The 23,007-nt window shown below is 42.4% G+C and overlaps 1 protein-coding gene across 5 annotated transcripts in view; it reads right to left on the bottom strand.

The window, feature by feature from the left end:
- Window positions 1-23,007, bottom strand: part of herc1 (HECT and RLD domain containing E3 ubiquitin protein ligase family member 1) — an 84,193-nt gene that overhangs the window by 43,911 nt on the left and 17,275 nt on the right. For 4 of the 5 annotated variants that reach the window (XM_088077042.1, XM_088077193.1, XM_088077085.1 and 1 more), the window contains exons 13-35: window positions 22,424-22,549; window positions 20,744-20,965; window positions 19,270-19,422; window positions 18,730-18,862; window positions 17,630-17,821; window positions 16,356-16,580; window positions 16,030-16,203; window positions 15,830-15,944; window positions 15,596-15,716; window positions 13,977-14,148; window positions 12,783-13,140; window positions 10,727-10,847; window positions 10,525-10,576; window positions 8,111-8,382; window positions 7,161-7,376; window positions 6,909-7,029; window positions 5,412-5,649; window positions 4,779-4,951; window positions 2,799-2,954; window positions 1,831-1,937; window positions 1,647-1,757; window positions 1,402-1,572; window positions 357-596 (exon numbers count right to left, since the gene is read on the bottom strand). In XM_088077042.1, the coding sequence (XP_087933168.1) occupies window positions 357-596; window positions 1,402-1,572; window positions 1,647-1,757; window positions 1,831-1,937; window positions 2,799-2,954; window positions 4,779-4,951; window positions 5,412-5,649; window positions 6,909-7,029; window positions 7,161-7,376; window positions 8,111-8,382; window positions 10,525-10,576; window positions 10,727-10,847; window positions 12,783-13,140; window positions 13,977-14,148; window positions 15,596-15,716; window positions 15,830-15,944; window positions 16,030-16,203; window positions 16,356-16,580; window positions 17,630-17,821; window positions 18,730-18,862; window positions 19,270-19,422; window positions 20,744-20,965; window positions 22,424-22,549 (3,969 nt within the window). The remainder of the gene's footprint in view (window positions 1-356; window positions 597-1,401; window positions 1,573-1,646; window positions 1,758-1,830; window positions 1,938-2,798; window positions 2,955-4,778; window positions 4,952-5,411; window positions 5,650-6,908; window positions 7,030-7,160; window positions 7,377-8,110; window positions 8,383-10,524; window positions 10,577-10,726; window positions 10,848-12,782; window positions 13,141-13,976; window positions 14,149-15,595; window positions 15,717-15,829; window positions 15,945-16,029; window positions 16,204-16,355; window positions 16,581-17,629; window positions 17,822-18,729; window positions 18,863-19,269; window positions 19,423-20,743; window positions 20,966-22,423; window positions 22,550-23,007) is intronic. The other variant, XM_088077159.1, reaches the window with a different exon arrangement.

The raw sequence follows: 23,007 nt of genomic DNA, 5'->3' as shown, positions 1-23,007 counted from the left end.
CTCCCGGGGATCAATTAAGTATTTCTGAATCTGATTCTGAAAATGGAGGCGTATTGACAGACATCTGCTGTCTGTAATACACCGTCTGTGCATAAATATTTCATAAAATACTGCTTCAAAAGACCCAAACTATCCCTTTACTGTCCTTGTGCAGAGTAATGATTCCTCTGTGGTCAGTGTGGGATTTTTCACATGGTGATTTCTGGCGTTGAGTTTGTACGAGGAACACGAGTATCACAATAACTAAAAATATAAAACAAATATTTACACAAACATGATAAATTGTTCCGTGTCACGTGAATATAACGGTAGTCTGAGTTTGCCGCGGTCTCAGACGTTGAGCGAACGTCTCTCACCTCTCCGTTCTTGCCGAAGGAGATGGTCCTGGCCTCCATGTCCAGGACGCAGGTGATGAAGTCTCCCTGAGTGAAGCTGCTGAGCGTCAGCGTTTGCTCCCCGTTGTGATACAGGTTCCCACTGTACGCTCGGTACAGCCACATGTCAGACGTGGTCCGGTGGTTGAAGTCGTGCACGGGCCAGCGTGAGACGCCCACACACGTGCCTTCGTTGCCACGGTTCTCCTTCACGATGTAAAACTACAAAAGAAACGAAACGTGAAATGAACCATAACAGACAGACGACATAAAAAGAAGATATTTAAAGCTCCGTTAAAATAGTGCCAAAACGTACAAAGAACTGCAGACTCAGCAACGACAGCAGTGTTGTTATCATTTTTATGCCACATGTAAAGATAATAAATAACTGAATAATACTAATGTAATGATTAGGGGTGTAACGGCACACAGAGGTCACAGTTTACTTTGAGTCCAGTATACAAAGATATTTTATTAGCTGTTGACTAATTTGATAATCAGCTTCTGTAACTTTAAAGAAAAAAACATTCAACATTCTGTGATTCGAGCTTCTCAAATGTGATTTCCTGGTTTTATTCGTCCTCGGTGACTTAATATTTCGATATTTTTGGGTTGTGGACAAAACAAGACATTTAAGGACATCATGTTGAGCTTTGGGAAATGAATGATATATAGACCAAACAACTTGGAAATGTATCATTTTACCGCTAATTGTGGTAAATAAAAGAATAAAAAACTAGTTAAATAGCATGGCATTTTAGTCGTTTTTTTATTTTTGCTGACAAAAAAGATGTGTCGCCTCTCTGATGCAACTTTTATTTTGAAGTTTCTCTAATTAGATAATATTTGTTTCTAAATAAGTGTTTTCAGAATGTTTTATTGCCATTTAAATGTTTAAGCACGTCTGATTATCTGACAGTATTGTGAATCACGATAGGATAATCACATTTTCATATCGTCCCGTGTCTGCAACAGATTTAACCAGAATGAAAACAAGCCCTGAAGATACGATAATTCGACGCGGTACCTTCCACTGGTAGCATCCGGAGGAGATCCCAGTGGAGGCGAGGCCGTAGCCTTTCCCCCCGCTGCCGTGCGTCAGCCCCTGGCCGTTTTCCACCACGCAGCACTGAGCCTTCTCCGGGTCGAAGGACACCTCCTGGATGGGGAGGTTCTCGTCCTCCTCCTCCGACTCTCCCTGCGGATCAAACACACCGTCGGTCACCCAAACAAACACGCTCAGGTGGGAGAGGAGAGCGGCTGCTTTCTCACCTGCAGTTTGAGCTCCTGAACCTTTTCTTTGATCTGGATCGAGTGTTTGGCCTGAGCGACGGGAGCCTCCCACATGCAGTCCGAAAGCAGAGCGAACAGACGCTCCACCACCTGCAGGAGAACAAGCTGCGTCAGCGCACGGACCCTCACTGAGGACACACACGGATCTAAGAGAGCGGCTAACCTGTGTCATCTGGTCATCCTCCATGTTGGCCTCGCACGCAGGCAGCACGGCCTCCAGAACATGCAGCGCGAGGAGCCGAGTCCGCAAGTTTCCCACCAGAGGGACGCCTAAAATCAGCAACCGCCGAGGGTTAATGTCTCAGTCATGTTTTTCTTTTCTTCTTCTTTTTTTGACATTTTGTTTATTTGGTTTTGCTATTTAGCAACAATCACCTTCATTTTCCAGATTTTTTTTTTTTTTTTTACACTGAAAGCAACAACAAAAAACGCAAACAAACAATTATGAAATGGGGTATTCAACATTTAAAACAATAAAAATAAATAAAACCAAATTAATGAATAGACATAAAAATACAGTTATCTTTTTTTTTTAAAGAAGGGCATTTTGGGGAAAAAAACTTTTTTTTTCCAAAAATTGAGTTTCCTGAAGCCTAATTGAAAAGGTGATTCCTTCCGTGACGAAGATTTCATAAATCATATGTCAGCTCTCGACAGATGTGGCGACCAGCTGAAGCCATTTCCTTGTATTTGCTTTACTGGCAGCTAAATTTCAAATAAGTATTTTGTTTTTATATTTGTAGATGTTGAGAATAAAATGCCACACAGGAGCTCATCCCTCTTATAAGTGATTATTGTCCCAAACGTAGTCACTGATTGTGTATAAATCTTTTTTACTTTTGGACAGGAAGAAAACAAACAGTCGGCCTCCATGAAGCCACGCCTCCTCCAGCAGCTGGAGGTGCCTGAGCGTTGACACTCCTGAGCTGGTGTAGTTAAAAAATAAACAGCCAAAAGTCCTCAGTTGAGCTCGACATCCTTCACTGAAATTCACAATATTTCCTCCAAACTTCCTCTAAAATACAAATATTGGATTCCTTTCCCCACCTTCGTTTTATATAACTGGTATTTCTCAGTATTGTTCTTTATTCGGTATATTTCTCTGTGTTGAGTCAAATGAGCTGGTTGTACCTGAGCAGCATTTCTGCGCCGCGATGTTGAGCAGAACTTCGGTCCATTTCGGGGACGCCATCTTGGACTGGATGGCCTTAGAGGACACGACTCTCCTGAGGAAGACGAGGAAGTCTCCGAGGTGAAGCTCGGCGGTGTGCTGCTTACGGATCAGCGCTGGAAAACACAACAGTGACAACACAACGTCATTACAGGCCCTTTATTACATCTTATGGAATAAATGATAATCACATCTATTTTTAACAATACTGAGATCAAAGTTATTTATGACCATTATTTCGTTATTTATTTTTTAACTTTTACATTTAAATAAATAGAGCCCTGCTTTTACTTTCTTCATGTGCGACGCTCCTGCTAAAGTACAAATCATTGCATCCACATAAACTGGACCTTATTCACAGTGCATTCCCTGAAACAAAGTATAAATAAAACTGTAAAACTGTAAAAACTGTAAAACTATTAACCCCAAATTTAATCGACACAGCTTTTAACTTTTTACCTTGTGCTGCTTATTAATAAATGTTTGCATCAAAATCAGACTTAATCAGACTTAAAACGAGGTTCTTCTTCACCTGAACTCCGTGCATCTCCCATGAATACGCTGTTTTTTAAACTGATTTATTTATGAAGTTTTGACAGCAGTCCGTGACGCGCTGCAGTGTTATAAACATCTGAATTGATGCTCCACAAAAATGAACAGTATGGGAACATTAGCAACGTTTTCTTCATGGCCTTCGTGTGTTCATGTTACTCAACAACGTCGTGTTTTCTCAGGTGGTTTAACAAGTTTCTTGTGTTGCTCCGCTGCGCAGACACACATCTCATGCACTCTTTGAATACGATTTGTTCTCTCCCAAATCCAAAATACTTCAAAACAACAGCTGGTGATGGCTGGTGACATCTGATTTTAGTTTTGTCCGTCTGCAGTTGCAACATTTGGGAAAGTTTTTCTCGGGCTGCTGCTGCAGGGTGAACACACACGGCCGCATGACAGCTCTTCAAAAGCGGAGCTGCTGCGAGTTTAGGAAGTTTTCTAAAAGCAGAGCATCTTAAATGTCAGCAGCCGATCATGTTCATCTGTGGGAAGCCAAAATCCTGATTGTGATACTTCATTAATTGTGCAACGTTACTTTAAAGAACATTCCTCATTTTGGCTTCAGTCCGAGTTCCTCCCTGAGCTCAGACAAACACGATTTAATCATTTAAAAACTGCCTGGTTTTACATCCATTTCTTATATTTCCACATGCATCTTTTGTTTTGTTCAGTTGACAGTTGCGATCTTCAATAAGCAATATGATTATGGTCTCATGTTTGTAACAGATTATGTAATAAAACTGTCGTTTCATGATCATCTGACTGTAAATGTCTGTCTCACATTACCATTTTAGTCTTTTAATCTTCAACAAATCAATTTATATTTAGTAATTTATCGTTACTATTATTTGTCAGTAAATGTGTTTGATTGTAGATTCTGTTAATAAAAAAAAAATTCTGTTCATATGAATATAATAATGTTACAAATACAGCGATCTGCCTGCGATCAGACACACGAGGGAAACGTGGCTCCCTCATCAGGTCACTGCAACGGCTGAATTTAGGAGATTTTTTTCCATCAAAGAGAAGTGAGACCTTTACAGAGCCGTGAAGAAATGAGTCCAAAAACATGGAAGTCCGTTAGTGTGTTTGCACTTCTGGTCCCCTCGTCTCAAAGTCTCTGGTTTTTTGGGTTTTGGGTAAAATGCTATAAATAACACATTAAGACGTTTCGTTCTGCAACATAAAATACTTCAGTATAAACCCAATTTTGAACTTTTAAGGTTTAACACGTCTTAAAAAGGAGGTTGTTAATGAGTCACAGGACTTAGTTTTATTTGGAGCGATGATCAAAAATCCCATCAGGTTTTTGACGAGGGAACCAGAGCGATGTTAACTTCCGGGTTGGCCTACAAAAATTCGTCGTCCCTTCACCGCTCTATTACCTCTGAAGTCTTTTTTCTCCGAGTCTGCGCCGTCCTCGTGCTTGCTGTCTTCTTGGTCTTTTTCAGAGGACAGGAGGCTGACTCCAGCCTGAGACAGCAGGTTCTTCAGCTGACTGCAGAGCAGGTCCAGCAGCGACTGGACGACCTTTGGACTCAGCTTGTCTGCGTACGTCCTGCAAAGCAAAGACACAGCTGATGATGTCCTCATTTCTCCAGGTCCCTACAGCGTTAGGCAACAAACATATTATATTCTAATGAAAATATCGATTTGATTTGCTACCAGAAAGGAATATCGGGCATTCACTGCCTGTTTCTGTGTTTCTCAGTCTGCTGGTGAGACTCCACTGTGAGGATTCCCCTCATGACAAGTTTAAGAAAAGGAATTTAATTATTTAACAAAAAAAAGATGTTAGCGCCTATTTTGAGATTTTACAAAGCAACGTCATTAGAAAAGATTCATGAAATCCAACCTTCCATGTCTGATCATTTTTAAGACCTTTGACAGATTAATTTACGTCAGTTTCATACTAATTCAGGCCTTATCTTTAGATTAATGAATTCAAGGCCCTGTAAGACTCTAAGGATCCGCGGGGACCCTGGATGTCTCCGTTCCTCCAGCGTTAGAGCTCTTACCCGGTGCTGATGGCGAGGATCTGCAGCAGGCGGGTGGACGCCACCTTGAGGGCGGTGCTGAGCTGAGACACTCCGGGTTTCTGCAGCAGCTGGAGCGGCTGTCCCAGCATCGTCTCCGTCCCGCAGAGCTGAGACAGCACGTTGAGCAGCCCGCTGGAGATGGCGAGAGAGACGTCCACGGGCTGGTAGCGAACACTCAGTGCAAACACAGTCACCAGCAGGAGGCGCTGCTGGGCTTCTGCGATGGAGAAGAGAGAGAGAAACAAAAGCATCAGACTGATTGAAGCTGTAATTTAGAGCCGAAACAATTCCTCAAAAAACTCAATAACCTGATTTCTAAAAATCATTTTCTAAACAGCTTTGTTTGAACACTTCGTACAGCACTCTGTGTTTTGCAGACTGTGAGCAGGTGAAGCTTGTGTTTTTGTGTCTGCAGAGCTCCGATTGAGACCATTTAGTCACATTTTGCGACCTGTGCATCTTACAAATCTTTGTGATATGTGAATTAGAGAGCTGTTTGTTTGTTTCCAGCTCACATTCAAGGTTCAAGGTAGATTCATGAGTTAAAATTTGCTCTTAAATCCTGCCAAGTCTTTTGGAGTCGAAGGAGGAGTTCAGGTTTCTCACAACTTGAGAAACAAACCTGCACCGTCGTTCGGTGGTGTGACCGTGGATACTTCTGTATCTAAATATTATGTCTGTATTGAAAACTAATGTGTATTATAATATATTATTATGTATTCAAAATAAGTAGTCAGGTTTAAAGGCACAGTGGTGACAGTTTAACTATATTATCACTGTATTGTATTTACTAATGCTTTTCAAATAAAGCAAAAGTATTTCGTATTAGATTACAGCTACATTATAATAGTTTTGTTTTTTTTACTTTTTCATGGCAATACTTCAAATATCTTTATTGTGACAGTAGCTACTTTATTTAAGTTTCTTGTAACTGAAGTTCATTAAATAATTTTGTATTTTAGTAGTCTACAACAGTTATTTTTAGATATATACGTACTCATTGTTGCAATTTAAGCATTTTTACTAAAAGAAAAATTAAACTATCTATCATTATCTATTAAACTAAACTATCATTGAAGTGTCTTATTTTCTCTTTAATATATTTACTGCTGCTTTTCAGATAAAGCAAAAGTATTTTGTATTTGATTACTCGATAAGTTGATGGATTCGTCTGTATATATACACAATAATCGTTTGTTAAAGTGATGGACGGCTGCAGATCGACTGCAGTGCTTTTAAGGCGACTCAAGTAACCTAAATGGCGCTACAGAACTAAAATAACCTGTTCTGAAAGTCACCCCATCACTTTGAAAAACAAGTTGGAGCAGATCGCCGGTTCACTCTCAGGTGAAGCCGTCAGCTGAGGAAGTTTATGATGCATGTGAGTGATTTGTGTGTTTAACAGTCTGGATTATTTCAGGTGAATAAATCATCGTGGCGTCACTGCTGCAGCTGTACAGGTGCAGCGTCGGTTACCGATGTGGTGCTTGTTTGCCTGCAGCGCCCTCTCCAGTGTGACAGACAGCTGCTGGTAGATCTTATGAACAGCTGTCTGGATTTCCATCTGAAGGCTCCTCTTTGCTGCTTTGACACCATCCTGCAGAAAGAGGAGGATAAAGCAGATAAAAACAATTATCACTCATCTGGAGCTCAAACACAACCAGAGCGACTTCTGCAAACAGGCTGAAAATGTAAAAAAATTCCCTCAGCAGCTGATCAGCCTGATACCTGATAGTGATGCAGCTGCACGCTCTCTCTCTTCAGTCCGCCGGTGCCGACGGTGCCGAGGCCAAAGCAACCTGCCAGGAACTGCAGCCTGACGGAGGTGAGCAGCGAGGAGGACTGGAAGGCAATGCTGGATCGATCTGCGCCGCCGGGCTGGCTGCCCTTCTCCTCCATGCCCGAGATCAACACCACGATCTGATGGAGCGCCTCCAACCGCAGCTGCAGACACCAGAACACATCCCAGCCGTCAGACTCTCACAGACTCTCATCTGTTTCATGTAATTTTTCATATATTTGAAATGTCTCCTGATTTGCAGACATCTCTTTCGCCTTGTGAGTCAGACACTGCAAAAAGAGCCCAGCTGGGGAAGACTTTCTGTAGCGAGGGCTCTGTCTGATCACATTTTGCTCTCGCCACTACAGCAGCAAACACGGATCACGCACGCAGACGCCGGTTTGTTCCTGTGTATTTATGTTAATGAATGTCGGTCGCAGCCTGCGATTTAGGAGGTGATGTTATTGTACAGTCTGCATACATTAAACCTGATGTTGTACCAAAGTTTATTTAGATCTATTTTGCAGAGTGGAGCTGCACTAAACTTATAAAAAACTGCTGAAATCTCAGTCTGCAGGAGGCTGAAAGCATTATTTCTTTTAATCTATCTCAATAAGAAAAGTTCAGTATTTCCACAGCATCGTTCTTTGTTTCTGAAAGGATGTTACAGGACAAACAGTCATTGAATATTATATACAATTCTTGGTGTGAAGTAGAAACACGAGAATGACTGCAGCAAAAAAATCTAAAGTTCATGTCACAGCAGTTATAAATAAGTTAAAAATCTCGGTGTCCCTTGTGTCGGTTGTTGAATAGAGTTTTATGTCATGGTGCACTGCACAAATAAAAGTGACTCATGATTCACTGACAGTCCCGGACAGAGAGCCGCCCCCCTCACCTCGGCCCGGCTCTGCTGCTGCTCCATGGCCAGGATGGTCGCCTGTGGGCTGGTGGACATGCTCTCCTCCGGCTCCTTGAAGGCCGGAGCCAGACCCACGTCGCCGCTGATGAAGCTGACCATGTTGTCAATGAGAGCGTGGATTCCCAGCGAGCGGCTCAGGTCCAGGTCGGACTCCTCGTACGAGTGCGCCGAGCTGTAGCTGCGCTGGCGGCTGAGTTTGGCCCTGAACCAGGACTCAGCCAGGGAGTCTGGAGAGCTGTGGAGGAAGCCTGAGGACGGGAGCAGAGCGAGAGGAGCCTTTCAGATGCATAAATGAAGAGGATGACTTTTGATGGATGGGCCATGTTGCTTTTAAGCACTTAGGAGCTATGCAGTGCGATGCATTATTACGCTGAGAGTTCATCAAATGGCCAAATGCTGACTCTTCATGCGGGCACAAGCCTTCATCAGCCATTATGGATTCATCTATAATGGGCGCGCTGACTTTCCAAATTCCCACTGAGGAAGAAATGCTGCAGCTGAGAAGTGAAATGGTAACCAGAGCTCGTGTTTCGAGAAAACGACTGAGAGCACTGAAGTGTCGGGACTGATGAGTTCTTTAAAGTGCGACTGCTAACTATGAAAACTCAACAAATCGCACTCTTCACAGGGAATGAGCCTCATTGTGCAAAGTAACAAAGGCCACATCCACACTAACACCTTCTCACCGCAAAACCACCTCCATGCAGCGTTTCCCCCAGAATGTCTCACGTACTTACTGAATAGGAAGAGCAGCACTAAGCAGCAGCAGGAACTATACAAACTACCGGCCTGACATTCAGATGATTCATAAACATCCCTCAGTTCTCAGCAGCTATCACAGCGTCATTATCGAGCTTTGCTTGATTTTAACTGAGATAGCTCGTACAAATGAAACGTCTTCACATAAAACATCCTTTTTTATGTTATAAAATACGACATACGTCTGTATTTGAATCTCTTTTCCTCCTCCTCTATTGTTAGTTTTATAAATTGCGCACCTGAAGGTTTAGACCTTTTTTATGAAAAAATAAATAGAAAGGTAGATAACTGATAACCCCCTGCTGACATGTGTCAGTCAGGCTTCTCTCCCTCTCTGACCTGAGGTCAGCGTCAGTAACTCATCCCCGACTTTGTCTCTCAGTCCGCAGCGCCGTCAGGTCTCACGGTGCAGCTGGTCAGCAGGTCAATGATGAGAAACAACAGGAGCGTCTACTTTACGATTATTTCTTTCTTAATTTGTTCATTTGTTATTTTCAAGGCAGAACATGAAGAAACGGTGCTTACGGGCGCAGAGAATTATTATCGTTTTTTTTTTTTCTGAGCACGACCAGCGGCATCCCTCCAGCGTGTGGCGCTCTAGGCGACCGCCTGTATCGCCTGTGCCAAGAGCCGCCGCCCTGTGCAATCAACAAAACGAACATGCACATTTCTTAGTGCGATGTTTCTGTAGCACTTAAAGACTGATTCTGTTTGGAAATGACTGTGATTGATCCTTTAATTGACCTTTCTGTGTTTTGATTGCTGTTTTTGGTGGTTGAGTGAAGTTTGGTGGAATTTTATCGTTAATCGGGACTGCTTTTAATCAAGTTTGGTTTTTTGTTTTTTGTATTTTTAAGTTGTTTTGTGCTGCCAACTGCAGACCAAATTTCCCCTTTATTGACAATAAAAGCTCTGAACTTAATTGAAAACTAGAATATTTTCATGTAAACATAGTGAGTGGGAAAGTTCCCACACACGGATGAAATCACAAAAGGTATGTAGACCTTGATATATATGTATATATATGTTTTACTTTACATGTTGCAACTGAGAACGCCGGTTCCTTCATCATCCTTTTCCAAAGTCTCTGTTTCCACCTATCCAGCCTTAAATGCAACCTCGTGTTTTCAAACTAAAACGAGGTCAGCAGCGTTTTGAAGGTGTTCGATTTAGAGGCTCCAAAGTGCCGCAGTACTGCGGACGATAGCCGGAAACATAGCCAGAGCCAGCATTTCAAACCTGAAACATATTATTAGTGTGGATGTAGCCAAGCATTCGAAGCTGAAGAATGAGCTGTTATTTGTACAACAGGCTCATCTGTGTGGTCTGTTCATCTGTTTGCGGTCTATGGGTCGAATATGAAGCGTCTGAAAGCTCAGATCGAGGCCCTCATCATGAGAGATGGATGGGGGGTCGCGGTCATGGAGGTGTGAGCTAACAACAGAAGGAAACATGCCTTCGTTTACTTGCTTGGAGTTCCTCTTGTGTTTGGGGCTCAACTGCCCCAAAAGAAGCAAATAAACTATCCGCACAGGAACCAGAAGACAGAGAGACAAGAGTGACACATGATTGATGACCTGAATCACCGACACTCGCAACATGAGACTGAGCTTTCTGCAGACGGCCTTTACCTCGCTTTTTGTGGGAGAACGCCAAGTCCAGGTCCACGTTTCTCCGTCCACTCTGAAAGACAAAACACAAAGACGGACGTAGCTTTCACAGCACCAGAGAACTGTAATAAACACAAAAATACCATCTGTGTGTGTGTGTGTGTGTGTGTGAGTGTGAGTGTGAATGTGTGTGTGTGAGTGTGAGTGTGTGCACACGCTCTACCAGAGTGTATCCCTCCTCGTCTGACTCGGGCTGGGAGAGGTCAGACTCGCTCCTGGACTTCATCAGTCTGTAACTGGGGCTGCTCTGCACCGAGCGGCTCTCTGCACTCAGACTCTCACTCCTACAGACACACGCACACGCACACACACACACACGCACACACACACACACACACACGCACGCACACACACACGCACGCACACACACACGCACGCACACGCACAGATTCATGTCACGACTACACAAATATAACTTAACTAAGATATATAAAAAAAAAGATATTAATAAATAAATAAATAATAATAATAATAATAATAATAATAATAAAAATAATGCAATGGAAACAATGTAGCTACCTTTTAGTTTGGCTTTCAATTGAACATTATTTATTTCTTGACTATTTATATATTTCAGTCTGGTTTACAGTTTTACTACTTTCTTTATCACTTTATTATTTTTTACATATTTATTCATTTTACTTTCTTTTTTTATCCTTTGATTTACCTCTTATGTGTTATTTATTAATCTTTCTATCTGCTTCCTTATTTATTTACTTTTGGTGTTTCCTCACTTAAAAATCACCTAATTTTTCTTCAAGTGTAATGTAGGCTCCATTTTTAAGGTGGTGTATTTTACAAAAAAATTAACCTCATAATTTTTTTAAACTTACATTTTTTTTTTACTTTCAATACTTAACTCAATTTAATAAAATAAAATAAATTTTGATACTTCAGTACAGTAAACATCAGTTACTTAAAGACCTTTACTCAGTAATAATAATAATAATAATAATAATAATAATAATAATAATAATAGATTGGATTTAAATAGCGTCTTTCAAGGACTCAAGGTCTAATAGGTGAATTTAACTTCTACCAGAGTGATTTTATGGTAATAAATCTGTACTTTTACTCAAGTCTGGGTTTCAGGTACTTCATCCACCACTGTGCAGGTTCGCGTAGGGTCAGGCCTGATTTTTTGGGGGAGTCAGATCAGAGCTGTAAGTACAGGATGTCTGATAGTATAACAAAGGGCGAGGTGATGACGGATTCAGCGTGACAGGTTCTGTTAACGCCTTTAACTGCAGCAGCACGCCACACGCCCTGAAGCTCAGTGTGATACCAGGTTAATGTGTACCGCAAAACATATAGATCAACATACAGATGAAACATGCTTCAACGGGCGAAAAGCAGGTCAAGAATTTCCAGGTTACCGCCTGAACACTGATAATTAAAGAACTGAGCGTTCATATGTGAGCGTCGCTTTAAAAGGTGAAACTATCCTTTAACACTTCGCTCTGCCTGAAAAAGGTGACATTAAACACGGTTCATCTCCAGATATTTTTACAGCACAGAATCAACACTACAGAGGGATTCATTACAAGTAATATTTCATTATACTTCATACTGTGAATATACCCCAAAGATTTAATCGGAGCAAAGAGGCAAATAAAAACTCCTGATTTTGGACTTCTCCATGTAAGATTGCATGATGTTGGAAAAATGTAGAACCACCATCTCTTATAACATGACAGAGGAGCCGATGACAGGCGCTGGGCTGACATGAGAGGTTGACATGTATGGTCAAAGGTAAACAGAGAGAGTCTGTATGCATTTGGGACTCATTTCTATTCCTCTTGGCCAAAAAAAAACATGTATCACTTACTGAAAAGGAAATGTTATATGGACAATATGAAGGTTCTGATCCTGCTTCATTTAATTTCATTTTATCTTATTTATCTCATTTGATTTAGTTACTTTGATGTTTGTTATATTACTTTACTATTCCATTTTTTTAAAATTTAATTATTCATATTATTTTTATTATTTTTAAATCTATGTCATTATTTATGTATTTCGATTAATTTATAAACCTTTATTATTATTGTAGTTTTTCAGTTGATTTTATTTTATTTTTGTATGTGGGAATGTGTGAGTATATGAGTGTATTTGTACACTAATGTACACGTTTACACGTGAAATTTAAATCAGTAATATGACTATGACCATGATGATTTTTCGCCTCCTCCCTCCTGAGTGTGCGGAGGTGCTCTGACCTGGTCATGAAGCTCAGACACTCCTGCGTCCCCGCGGCCGACTGCGTCTGACCTTCCTCCTGGTTCTGCTTGCTCAGCTCGCCCAGCACGGGGCTGACGCCGAGCAGCAGCAGGGCGCAGCGGTGGATCACAGAGTTACAGGCCGCCGTGTACAGGTCCTGACCCTCGGGGAGACCAGTGCTGCCCCTCCTCCCCTCCTGAGACAGGACGGTGTCCTCCTCTCCTCCTCCTCCTCCTCCTCCTCCTCCTCCTCCGCTCCTGGAAACGGAGCCGGAGCCCAGTCCTGTGCTGCTGCTGGCCCGCTCTCTGTCCCGACTGCGAGCGACCTCCCGCGCTGAGAGGAAACATTGAAAGATTTCTGTGCGGTGCAAGATGCACATACACACAATAAAACACACACACACACAAATGCCGGGTTAGAGGACAAGCAGCAGCCACACGGTACACTCCAGGTCTACCAGAGGTCAAAGGTCAGAACCAAAGCTCATGCCAAAGCAACGCATCAAAAAGCCGTACTTTTTTTTTTTTTTTTACTGTTTTTATATTATTACAAAGAACAAATTTTAGTTTTATCAGACTCAGTAAATGCGGAAACAGACACGGACGTCCCGATCCGAGTCTCAGAGATTTTTTAACTGACTGGCATCGACAACATTAAGCTCAAGGAGTCTGACTCGATCCTTTGTCCTCCGTCACGCAAACATCTCAGTCAGACTTTAACTGGACTCTGCGAGTGCTCCTCGTCACCGCACCGGCCTCTCTCGCTGGTTAGGGACTGTGCATTATTTATGAGGGGGAGGGCTGCAGCAAAACGGGTCAGACATTTTGTTTTAACTGTCAGCACTGAGGAAGGACTTGTGTTTTTAATTTCGGCTGAGGTGAGGGACATTCAAGTAGAAAAGGTGGTGTTTTCTATTCATTATGAATAAAAAAGTCACAGCCCCCACCCTGTATAACATTATATAAATTATATCAAACCAGAAACCTCCTGAATGAATAAACTTCACATAAAAAACATTCATCAGGATACAGAGCAAAGCAAATTCGGCACAAACGTATTGTTGAGCATTTCAGGGCTGAGGATCAAAGGCAGCAGGCAGGAAACAACCTGAAAAAACATCTATTCAATTCATCGTCCTAATGATTTGCACACTGAAAGCAGGTAAACGCTGGACTCCAGGCAGGTGTACTCACTTCCAGCCGTCATCACTTCGTGTTCGCGGTCCTCCTCTTCGTCGTCTTGTTCCTGGTGGCCCTCCTCTCTCTCGCGGTCGGCTCTCTCCTCCAGCTCCGCCTCCTCGTCGATGGTGCGCGTGAACGAGTGTTCCTGAGGGTCCATGTCCAGAGAGTCCTGATTGTCTGAAATCTGAACGAGTGTAACACAACGACATCATGAGTACACGTGGAAATCCTGCTGTTTCACCTGTGCGTCCATTTATAGAGAACACTTTTCATCACAACAGGAAAAAAATAAGTTTGAAAGACTCGTTAAAGCTGGAGTTTGCAGTTTTATTTTGGCGTCACCGGGCAAAACTCCCCCATGAACTATAGCGACTACAGGAAACACACTAAAACTCGCTGAGAGGCTGACAATGGGCCTGGTCTAATGTCTGACACACCAACAAATGAGTCGCTGATCCAACAAAATACGTTCAAAAAATGTATTAACAAAAAGGAGAGTAAAAATTAGAGTCAAAATAATCACAGCAATCAAAAGAAAAGTGCGGCCATCAAAAAATACGGCAACCCACTTCCTCCTCTCTCCTGTCCACCTGACACAGGTGAAAGACAGGTACTCATATAGATTATTAACGTCACCGCGCACATCCATGTCACCCAAACTCTTCCAACTAATAAATAATAATATTCCAAAAAACTAACAAAAACATGTAACCAAAATACAAACTCCTTTCAGATCAGTATTAATTTTACAAAATTCTTTCCTTTCTAAATTAATTTATGGCTCCTACGTAAACCTTTGGAGCCATTTTCATGGCAACGCTGAAAACGCCGCCCCTTCTGTTCGCTGTGTAAACTCGCAACGTGTGGATCCTGTGAGAACGGTGACGCCACAGCCGCACGTGACGCATCACGTTTCAGACAAACAGCCAATCAACATCCTCCTGAAGTTTGAATGCTTCATCATCAAGCGTCGCTGGAAGTCAGAAGTCAGAGCACTCAATCGTCTTCTTGTTTTTATAAACTCACCGCAAGCTAAAGCCGACGGACCTTTTTTTGCCAACACTAGAAATCAAACCAAAGCCAGAGACTGTTGTATTAAGTTAATGTGAGCTGTAAACAATTTTAAGCAGAAGGTCTCTCCTCTCTCCTCCTCTGTGTCGCTGCCTGCACGTCCACAGCTCCCTGTACCAAAGAGCAGCATGAAAGACAAGAGTGCTCACTCTGCAGCAAAATCTGGGGACCAAAATGTGGCACATGGGATATTTATTCTGTATTTACCCGCTTGCTTTTATGTTATTTTATATGTATGTTTATATCTTTTATGTTAACAGACACCAGCAATTAGTTCAAATAACAAAAATAATAAAGAGAGAAAGGCATGAGCTCTCCTGCAAGTCGGCAGGCAACTAAGGGACAGCCGATAATTATCTTTTTATTTATTATTTCAGAATAAATGTTGATGTTTTTAAAATATACCCTGAATCTGTTGTGATTTGACTTGAAGCAATCTCAGTCGAGTGAAGGGGCAGCCCTTTATAGCACCAAAAATATCTGCCCACCCCGGCTTTAATAAGATGCAGATTACTGAATGCAAATGTGAGCATGTGTGTTTCTAGCTGTTTTTAACTCACCCTCCTTTCACGGGAAGAAGATCTGGTCTGGATGAAGTCCATGTTCTTACAGGCCAGCAGCCGGTTTCGTACCTTGTAAACACTGCGATAGACCTCTGCAAGCGACTTAGATGGTTGGTACCTGATGGGAAAATAAAAATACACCCGTGACATGCGATGTTTGATTTACGATGGTACTATGAGTCAGTGTGGGAGCGTTTAATTTGACGTATGATGAAGATGATGTGACAGTACCTGCCCTCTCCGCAGGCCTGGCCCAGCAGCCCCGTGTGCTTCAGTAACGCTGCCAGCACAAACCTGGACACTGTGTCCAACAGGGACTCATTACTGAGAGACGCATTGTCCCAGTCTGCAACAGAAAACACTGTCAGCGACGTCTCTACACGAATTCCTCCAGCACAGACAACAGAATATATTCCAGCCAGAAAGCTCACCTTTGCTGATGGCGTAGTCCTGCATGTTGATCCAGAGGCTGTTTGCAGGTTCTTTAGAGGAACACAGAGCCAAATCCACCAGGACACTCAAGTCAGGACGCAGCGTGCAGTCAAAAGGCTTCTGCTCTTCATTCCCCGACAGCGCTGCCTCCAGTAATGAGCTGATGCAGGTGTCTGCAGGACACGAGCGAACAAACTCATCATCTCAGCGAGTCACGAAGGGAAACAACACATGAATAATGGAAGCAAACCACAAAAGAGGGAACACATTCATCAAAAAGATAAATAGATAAATAAAACAGGTGGAGCCGTCACATCCGTCCTACCGAGCTGTGGGATGTCCATTTCCAGGCCGTTGCTGAAGAGCGGCGTTTTGAGCCAGTAAGCCGTGTCCATTTCCTCCAGCGAGGTCGGCGCTCCCTGCAGCATCCCCCCGAGGCAGCGGCCCACCAGCAGGGCCACTGTCCTCTCCAGATCCACCAGCCACACCCAGGAGAGCGCCGGCTGCGGCAGGGACATCCCCGAGGCCGGCTCAGCAAAGTCAGAGGTACCTGCAACGTTAGAAAAGGTGCCGTGAGGAAGGACGGCGTGAATGCTGCTGCCCAGAAAAATCAAGTAGACATTCAGTTTCGGGATAAAAGTTTAGGCATAAAAGACAGTGAAAGACTTTTGATGAGCCTGTTGACAGTGTACCAACTTTCACTACAGTAACAATGTCTTCATCTGTCATAGACTACCTATGTATTGACTATATCTGTCAATATTGGATATACGGATACTGATTAATAGTTAAAGGGACAAATAACTGATATTTGGAACCGATATGCATTTATAATAACACCAACACAAAACTGTTTAAACGCCTTTGGCAAATCTTTAATCAAAACTGAAACTTTCAACATCAAATACAAGTTCCCAGCAACCTTTCAATAATCTCCTAATTCTGAGAATAAAATGTAAATATTTCAGTTTTTACTCAACCTTTTCTGTTTGATACAAGGGTTTTTTTTAAATTGTTGACAATACAGCGGCTGCACAGCTCCAGAAATGAGTATTGATGACTAAACTAATTGTCGTCTTTTAAGTGTAAAAATACAGTTGTTAAAGAAGCAGGAAGCTGAGCAGCAGGTCAGCGAGGCAGCCGCCACTCACTGCTCACACTGACAGTGTGGCATAAAGTTTAAAGTCATGTTTTTTATAGAAAACTTTAAAAATAAGAGCCCTAATTTACATGTGTAGCTTACTTGGCAAAGGCTCAAAAACCAAAAATCCATGAGGGACATTGAAATTAAGATGCTAAATCTTTAAACAGAATCAGATCCACCTACAGAGCAATGATGGAAAAAGACCTCTGTTAGTTTTTTATAAGAAGCCTCATTTTCATTCAAAGAAAAAACACAAACAGCAACAATGTAGATTTATTGTGTAGCAAATGAGCTCTTGATCTCTACTGATATAAACCAGCCTTAATATTGTTATGTGGTGATAAAAGTGCACAAAACAAACTTGAAGCTTCGGGGAAAAACCGAGCGTGTAGCCACTCGGCTGTCCATGATTTGATGATTTGATGTTGGAAACTGTTTTCTTGTGTCGTACTCACCATGGAGAGGCCACTGCAGCTCCTGGTCCTCCAGCGGGGCGGCGGCGGGCAGCAGCCTGTTGAGGCGGTCCAGAGGAGGCAGCAGGTCCAGCAGGTGGCTCAGCAGAGGCCTCGCCACCGACACCGGGAGCAGCAGCAGCGAGTTGATTATCTGGCACAGCATGCTGCCTGCCGCTGACACGTAGATCACATCTGGAGATGACAGAGACACCGACGGTATTTTTAGATTTAAAACAACAGTAATGACAAACGAAACATTAAATGAAAGATGACTTCAGATTATTAGTATTTAGATTCAGATCTGAAGTGGAAAAGAGGTCGCAGGGTATGAAAAGATATTGATTTTATTGTAAATAAATGTCCAATGGTTTAATATAACAGTCTGTAACCTATTTATATGTTCTTTTACAGCGGTCGTTTTTTCAGGGTCAATACCGATAAAAAGTACTTTATGAGACCGATAACTGATATTTGGAACTGATACACATTTACACATTTCTTACAAAGTCACTCAGACTCACTCAGAATTTGGAATATAACAAACTGCAGCAAAAAACTGTTTAAATGCCTTTAGTAAATGTTTAATCAAAACTTTCAACATCAAATACAGAAAGTTCTCTGCAACTTTTTTATAAACTTCTGTTAAAATTTAAATAAAAATGAAAAGAGTAAATAAATAAAGCTCCCTGGTGTTTAACAAAGTAAATGTTCCTCTCACGCTGACACTTTCTTTGCATTCGCTGCAGACTGCTTTCCCTGCTGTTTGCTGAATGTAACACGCACTTTTTTCTTTAATTTTATCAGCGATCATTAAAATAAAACACAGATGCAGATAATCGACACACGCCAAATATCGGCTCCGATAATCAGCCAGGCCGATAATCTGCAGACCACTTGGTTTTTGTGTATTTTAATCTGCACCGTCTTAGAGTTCGTAGCATGAGACAAATTGTTAAAAACAATAGAGTTGTCCCAGAACTCTAACAGATCAACATAAAAACAGAATAATAAAGTATGTTATGAGAAAAAGAGAGAAGTGGAGGACAGGAGGCGTGAGTGAGAAACGAGGAGGCGTAAAGGGAATAATTGATCCTCTTCACCTTGCAGCTTCTCTCGTATGTTTCCGTTCCACGAACTCTCTTTTATCAGAGCCGCAGAGCGGGAGAAGATGTCTGTGGCGTGAGGCAGCAGGAGCTGCAGATGCTTGTGGAGTAACGCCACGCTGCTGGAGTTCTGCAGGAAAAAACATTACAAAACTTAATAAAGTGCATTTTCAAAACTCAACTCTGGTCATCCTGTGAATTTATAAATATGAACAACTGATTACTTCGTTTGTTTTTTTTCAAGATTTAATGTCATTTCATGCCTCATGAAAAGGACCATGTGAGTTCTGAACTTAGATGTGCAATAAAGAGTAAATGACTTGAACATCATGGGGAGCGTCCCCTTTTTGAAGTTGAAACATGTTGTAATCCCTAAAATGTTGCAAGAAATCATAGGATCTTATTGGCACCGAGTGTGTGTGTGTGTGTGTGTGTGTGTGTGTGTGTGTGTGTGTGTGTGTGTGTGTGTGTGTGTGTGTGTGTGTGTGTGTGTGTGTGTGTGTGTGTGTGTGAGCAAACAGAGCCGAGTGTCCAAACCTCAGTGACAGAGTTGATGTGGCAGTAAGCTAACAGCTGCTTCTGCAGGGAGCACAGCAGCTGGTGCAGGTGAGCCGGCTGGCTGCTGTCGGAGGACGACGTCCCCTGCTGCAACTTATCGCTGTTCTTCTCCAGCTCACCGAATGCTTGATCCTGCAAAACACAAACGCAGAAATCAGATATCGATAATTTCACAAAGTTCACAAATATCAAATGTTAACTTGGATTTTCATAGAATCAACTGGATTGAACTGAATTGTACTGAAGTGTACTGACGGAAAGATGTTTTCTTCTAAGCTGAAAATGTTCGGAAAACCACAATTTACACACCTTTACACACTGAAAGTATGACAAATCATCATAATCTTCATGAATTATTTATTGCACTGTTACCAAAACATTGCAATACATTTTTTTTTCTCTCTGAAGTGTCCTGCTCATCGCTCTCCTTCACACCTGTTTTAAAATAGATGTGTCAAGTATTTTGTTAAAAAAACAAAACAGTTCGAAAAAATATACTGACATGCAAATTCATTGTAGGTAAAAAAAACCCCAAAGCCCCCGGTGTGTGAAGGCCTGCAGACTCTATGACATTCATGGCCAGATTTTGCAATCCTTTTCAAATTAGCCACTCAAATGTATCTGCATTATTTCTCCTGAGGCACGTTTGCAATTTTTATACTGGGAATTAGTTACCATGTACTCCTACAAATGACGAGCACGAGCTGATTATTGAGGATGCATCTTACATTAGAGTTTTCTTCTGAGTTACACAGAACCATGTTTTGTTCCACCTCCTGCTTTGTGATCAGATTCTTAGTGCTGTCAAATTAAGAAGACCTAAATATCATGACTGGTTTTTGTTATATTAAATTTCTTTATCAAAATGTGATTTTCCCTGAAACAGAAACCAGAGCTCTGCAGATGACGAAAAGGATGAAAAAACACAGCGAGAGGCAGCGAACACAAAAGGAGTGACTCAAATGCAGAGAGCTCTGCAGTCTAATCATCATTCATTGCTAAGGCCTGAATAATAACACACACCTCAGCACACAGCCTGTGTGTGTGTGTGTGTGTGTGTGTGTGTGTGTGTGTGTGTGTGGTACAATCAATAAAAAGCCCTCTTTAGAGAGCAAGGTGCAGCAGCGAGCTGCAGGTGATGGAAAAAGGCAGCAGGTGATGATAACAAAGGATAAATCATGAGTCATGCAGCCTGCAGAGCTCTGACACTGAGAGCAGCCAGCGAGACGCAGAGACGCTGGAGCACAACAACGGCGCTTTATGTATGTTGACTTTCTGATGACTTCCTTCCTGAGTAACGTCTGCTACTGTCAATCCTAAATAGATTATAATGACCCCGCAAATAATGGTTTGTTATTGAGTAACACTCACACACACTCACACACACACAGAGTAAAATCAATAAGAACACACTCTGCACTCTCTGCTAGAGCTGAAACAAACATCCACTCACAGTGTAAAAGCCCAGGTTCCTGAGCAGCGTCTTCATCAGGATCTCAGCCAGGTGGGTGTCGGGGTGGCCCGCCGTGGCGCTGTACGTAGGGTCGGGAGACGCCGTGAAGCCCGGGCCAGAGGAGAGGACCTCGGGGCCGTCGGCGGGAGAGCTGTAACCGAGGAGCGAGGCCACGTGGGTGTGGTCCTGCAGACTGGTCAGGATGATGTCCAGCTGCATCCTCTGTGGCACAAACACACACGTTTCAATAAAAACGAATCCAACAATAACTTGATATCAAACGTGTTCACAGCGAGGTTCATCCTGAGGCCACCATCGGTCACCGGATGCTTATCAGGAATTCAGTAATCGGGGAAATAAGGCCAATGTTCAGGCAAGTTCAACAAGTTTGACCGATGATAAAAGTTGTCCTCAGCTGGGGTTATCACAGCCGTCCGCAGCGGATGATTACACTTCTCCCTTCACCTTGTTTTCTAGGACTAGACCCAAATATTCGGCTATTTGTTAATTGGGTAGGTATTCGATTTTCAATGTAGGCATTCAGATGTTTGTGATCCTGCTGCTGCACCTGTCACACACACACAGTGAAAGGAACGAGCCCCGTTTTTCTAACTTTACAAGCTATGAAGTATCACAACAGCTAACAAGCAGCCTGACACACACCCGTCTCTCTCTCAGCTCACACAATCTTAGTAAAGGTATAGTTTGACATTTTGGAAAATCTGCTCAATCACTTCCTTGGCAAGACTTTGGTTGCGTTAATTTTACAAGCAAATGTGGCCCGATTCTGTGACACAGATCATTACTGGTACTGTACTGGTGAATTCTCAAGACGATTTTATGCTGGACTACTGAGCGGGAATTAGATTTGGGAACACGGAGTCCCATACTGACGGACGAGTTAGAGATGGAGTATTTTCTTTATGAGGCTTCTGGGTCAAAACTTTGTGGCTGTGAGCGACCACTCTGAAGAATCAAACACAGCCTATTTTCCATCCACACAACCAAACAACCAAACTCAGAGACCCATTAACGCAGCAGCTCGCAGTGAAATAGCTGCATTCATCATCCATCCAAATCCTTTAGCCTGCAAGTCGCAGCAAGTGAAGCATCTGTTAATTTATACAAACCTCACGTACATTAATGTACATTAGTGGCTCCTAACCCACAGTCATGCCCTAATTTAAATGGAAGGTTGTAATCTGAACATCGTCCCCCCGCAGCACAGAAGATCTATGTGATCGGCACAGTTTCAGGGAATTTGTGAACATGCTGAAAATAATAAAGACATAACTGAGGGAAAAAAAGTTTTGTGACGTAACAGTTCTAATCATTCTTGATTTCAAGGGGACGTTTGTGCCAAATTAAAAAAAAAATCCCTTAAGGCCCTTAAGAGGTGTTGCATTCACGAGAATGAAAAAGACAAGGTCACTTTGACCCTAACGTTGGACCTATGATCACCAAATCCTAATCAGCTCATTGCTGAGCTCAAATAGATATTTGTGCTAAAATTGAAGAAATTCTCTTAAGGTGTTCTTGCTTCGTTCTTGAGTGGCATGAAAAAGTTAAAAGCAGCTAATTACATTTTAAATATTTAAATGCAGCCCTGTGTGTGTGTGTGTGTGTGTGTGTGTGTGTGTGTGTGTGTGTGTGTGTGTGTGTGTGTGTGGCAGAGGGTACCTGTCCTTTGGAGAGACTCTCCCATCTGTCTGGGCCCTGAGGCAGCAACGAGTGAAGGAGCTCCATCCGCTCTCTCAGCGGAGGCAGCAGCATGGTCGCCCCCACGGACAGAGTGTCAATCACCGCCTGATGGGACGGGGACGGGCGCATGCACGCACACACACGCGCGCACACGCGCACACACACACACACACACACACACACACACACACACACACACACACACACACACACACACACACACAGATACACACAAACAGAGATACACACATAGACTCAGAGCTTGTTGACATTTCAATAAATTACTGTCTTAATGTCACAGATGCTGATGGATCAAAGAACAAAATGTTTTTCATAAAAAGCAGAACAACTCAAATCAGCACAACTCCACACTGATTACTAGAGTTACAGTATTTCTACAAAAAAAAAAGAAAGCTCAGGTTTATATTTTGCAGACTCATCATTAGGTCAAGTCAGTTTTATTTATAAAGACCATTATCACAAATCAAAATTCGCCTCAGAGGGCTTTGCAGTAGATACATCTCCGTCTTTAGACCCTCACAGCTGATGAGGACAAACTCCCC

This window comes from Plectropomus leopardus, chromosome 1, assembly GCF_026936395.1.
Source record: "Plectropomus leopardus strain MGB_pleo_1.0 chromosome 1, ASM2693639v1, whole genome shotgun sequence".
NCBI classification, from domain to species: Eukaryota; Metazoa; Chordata; class Actinopteri; order Perciformes; family Serranidae; genus Plectropomus; species Plectropomus leopardus.
Note: the sequence above shows the minus strand (reverse complement) of the source record. Positions and strands in the feature narration are given on the sequence as shown.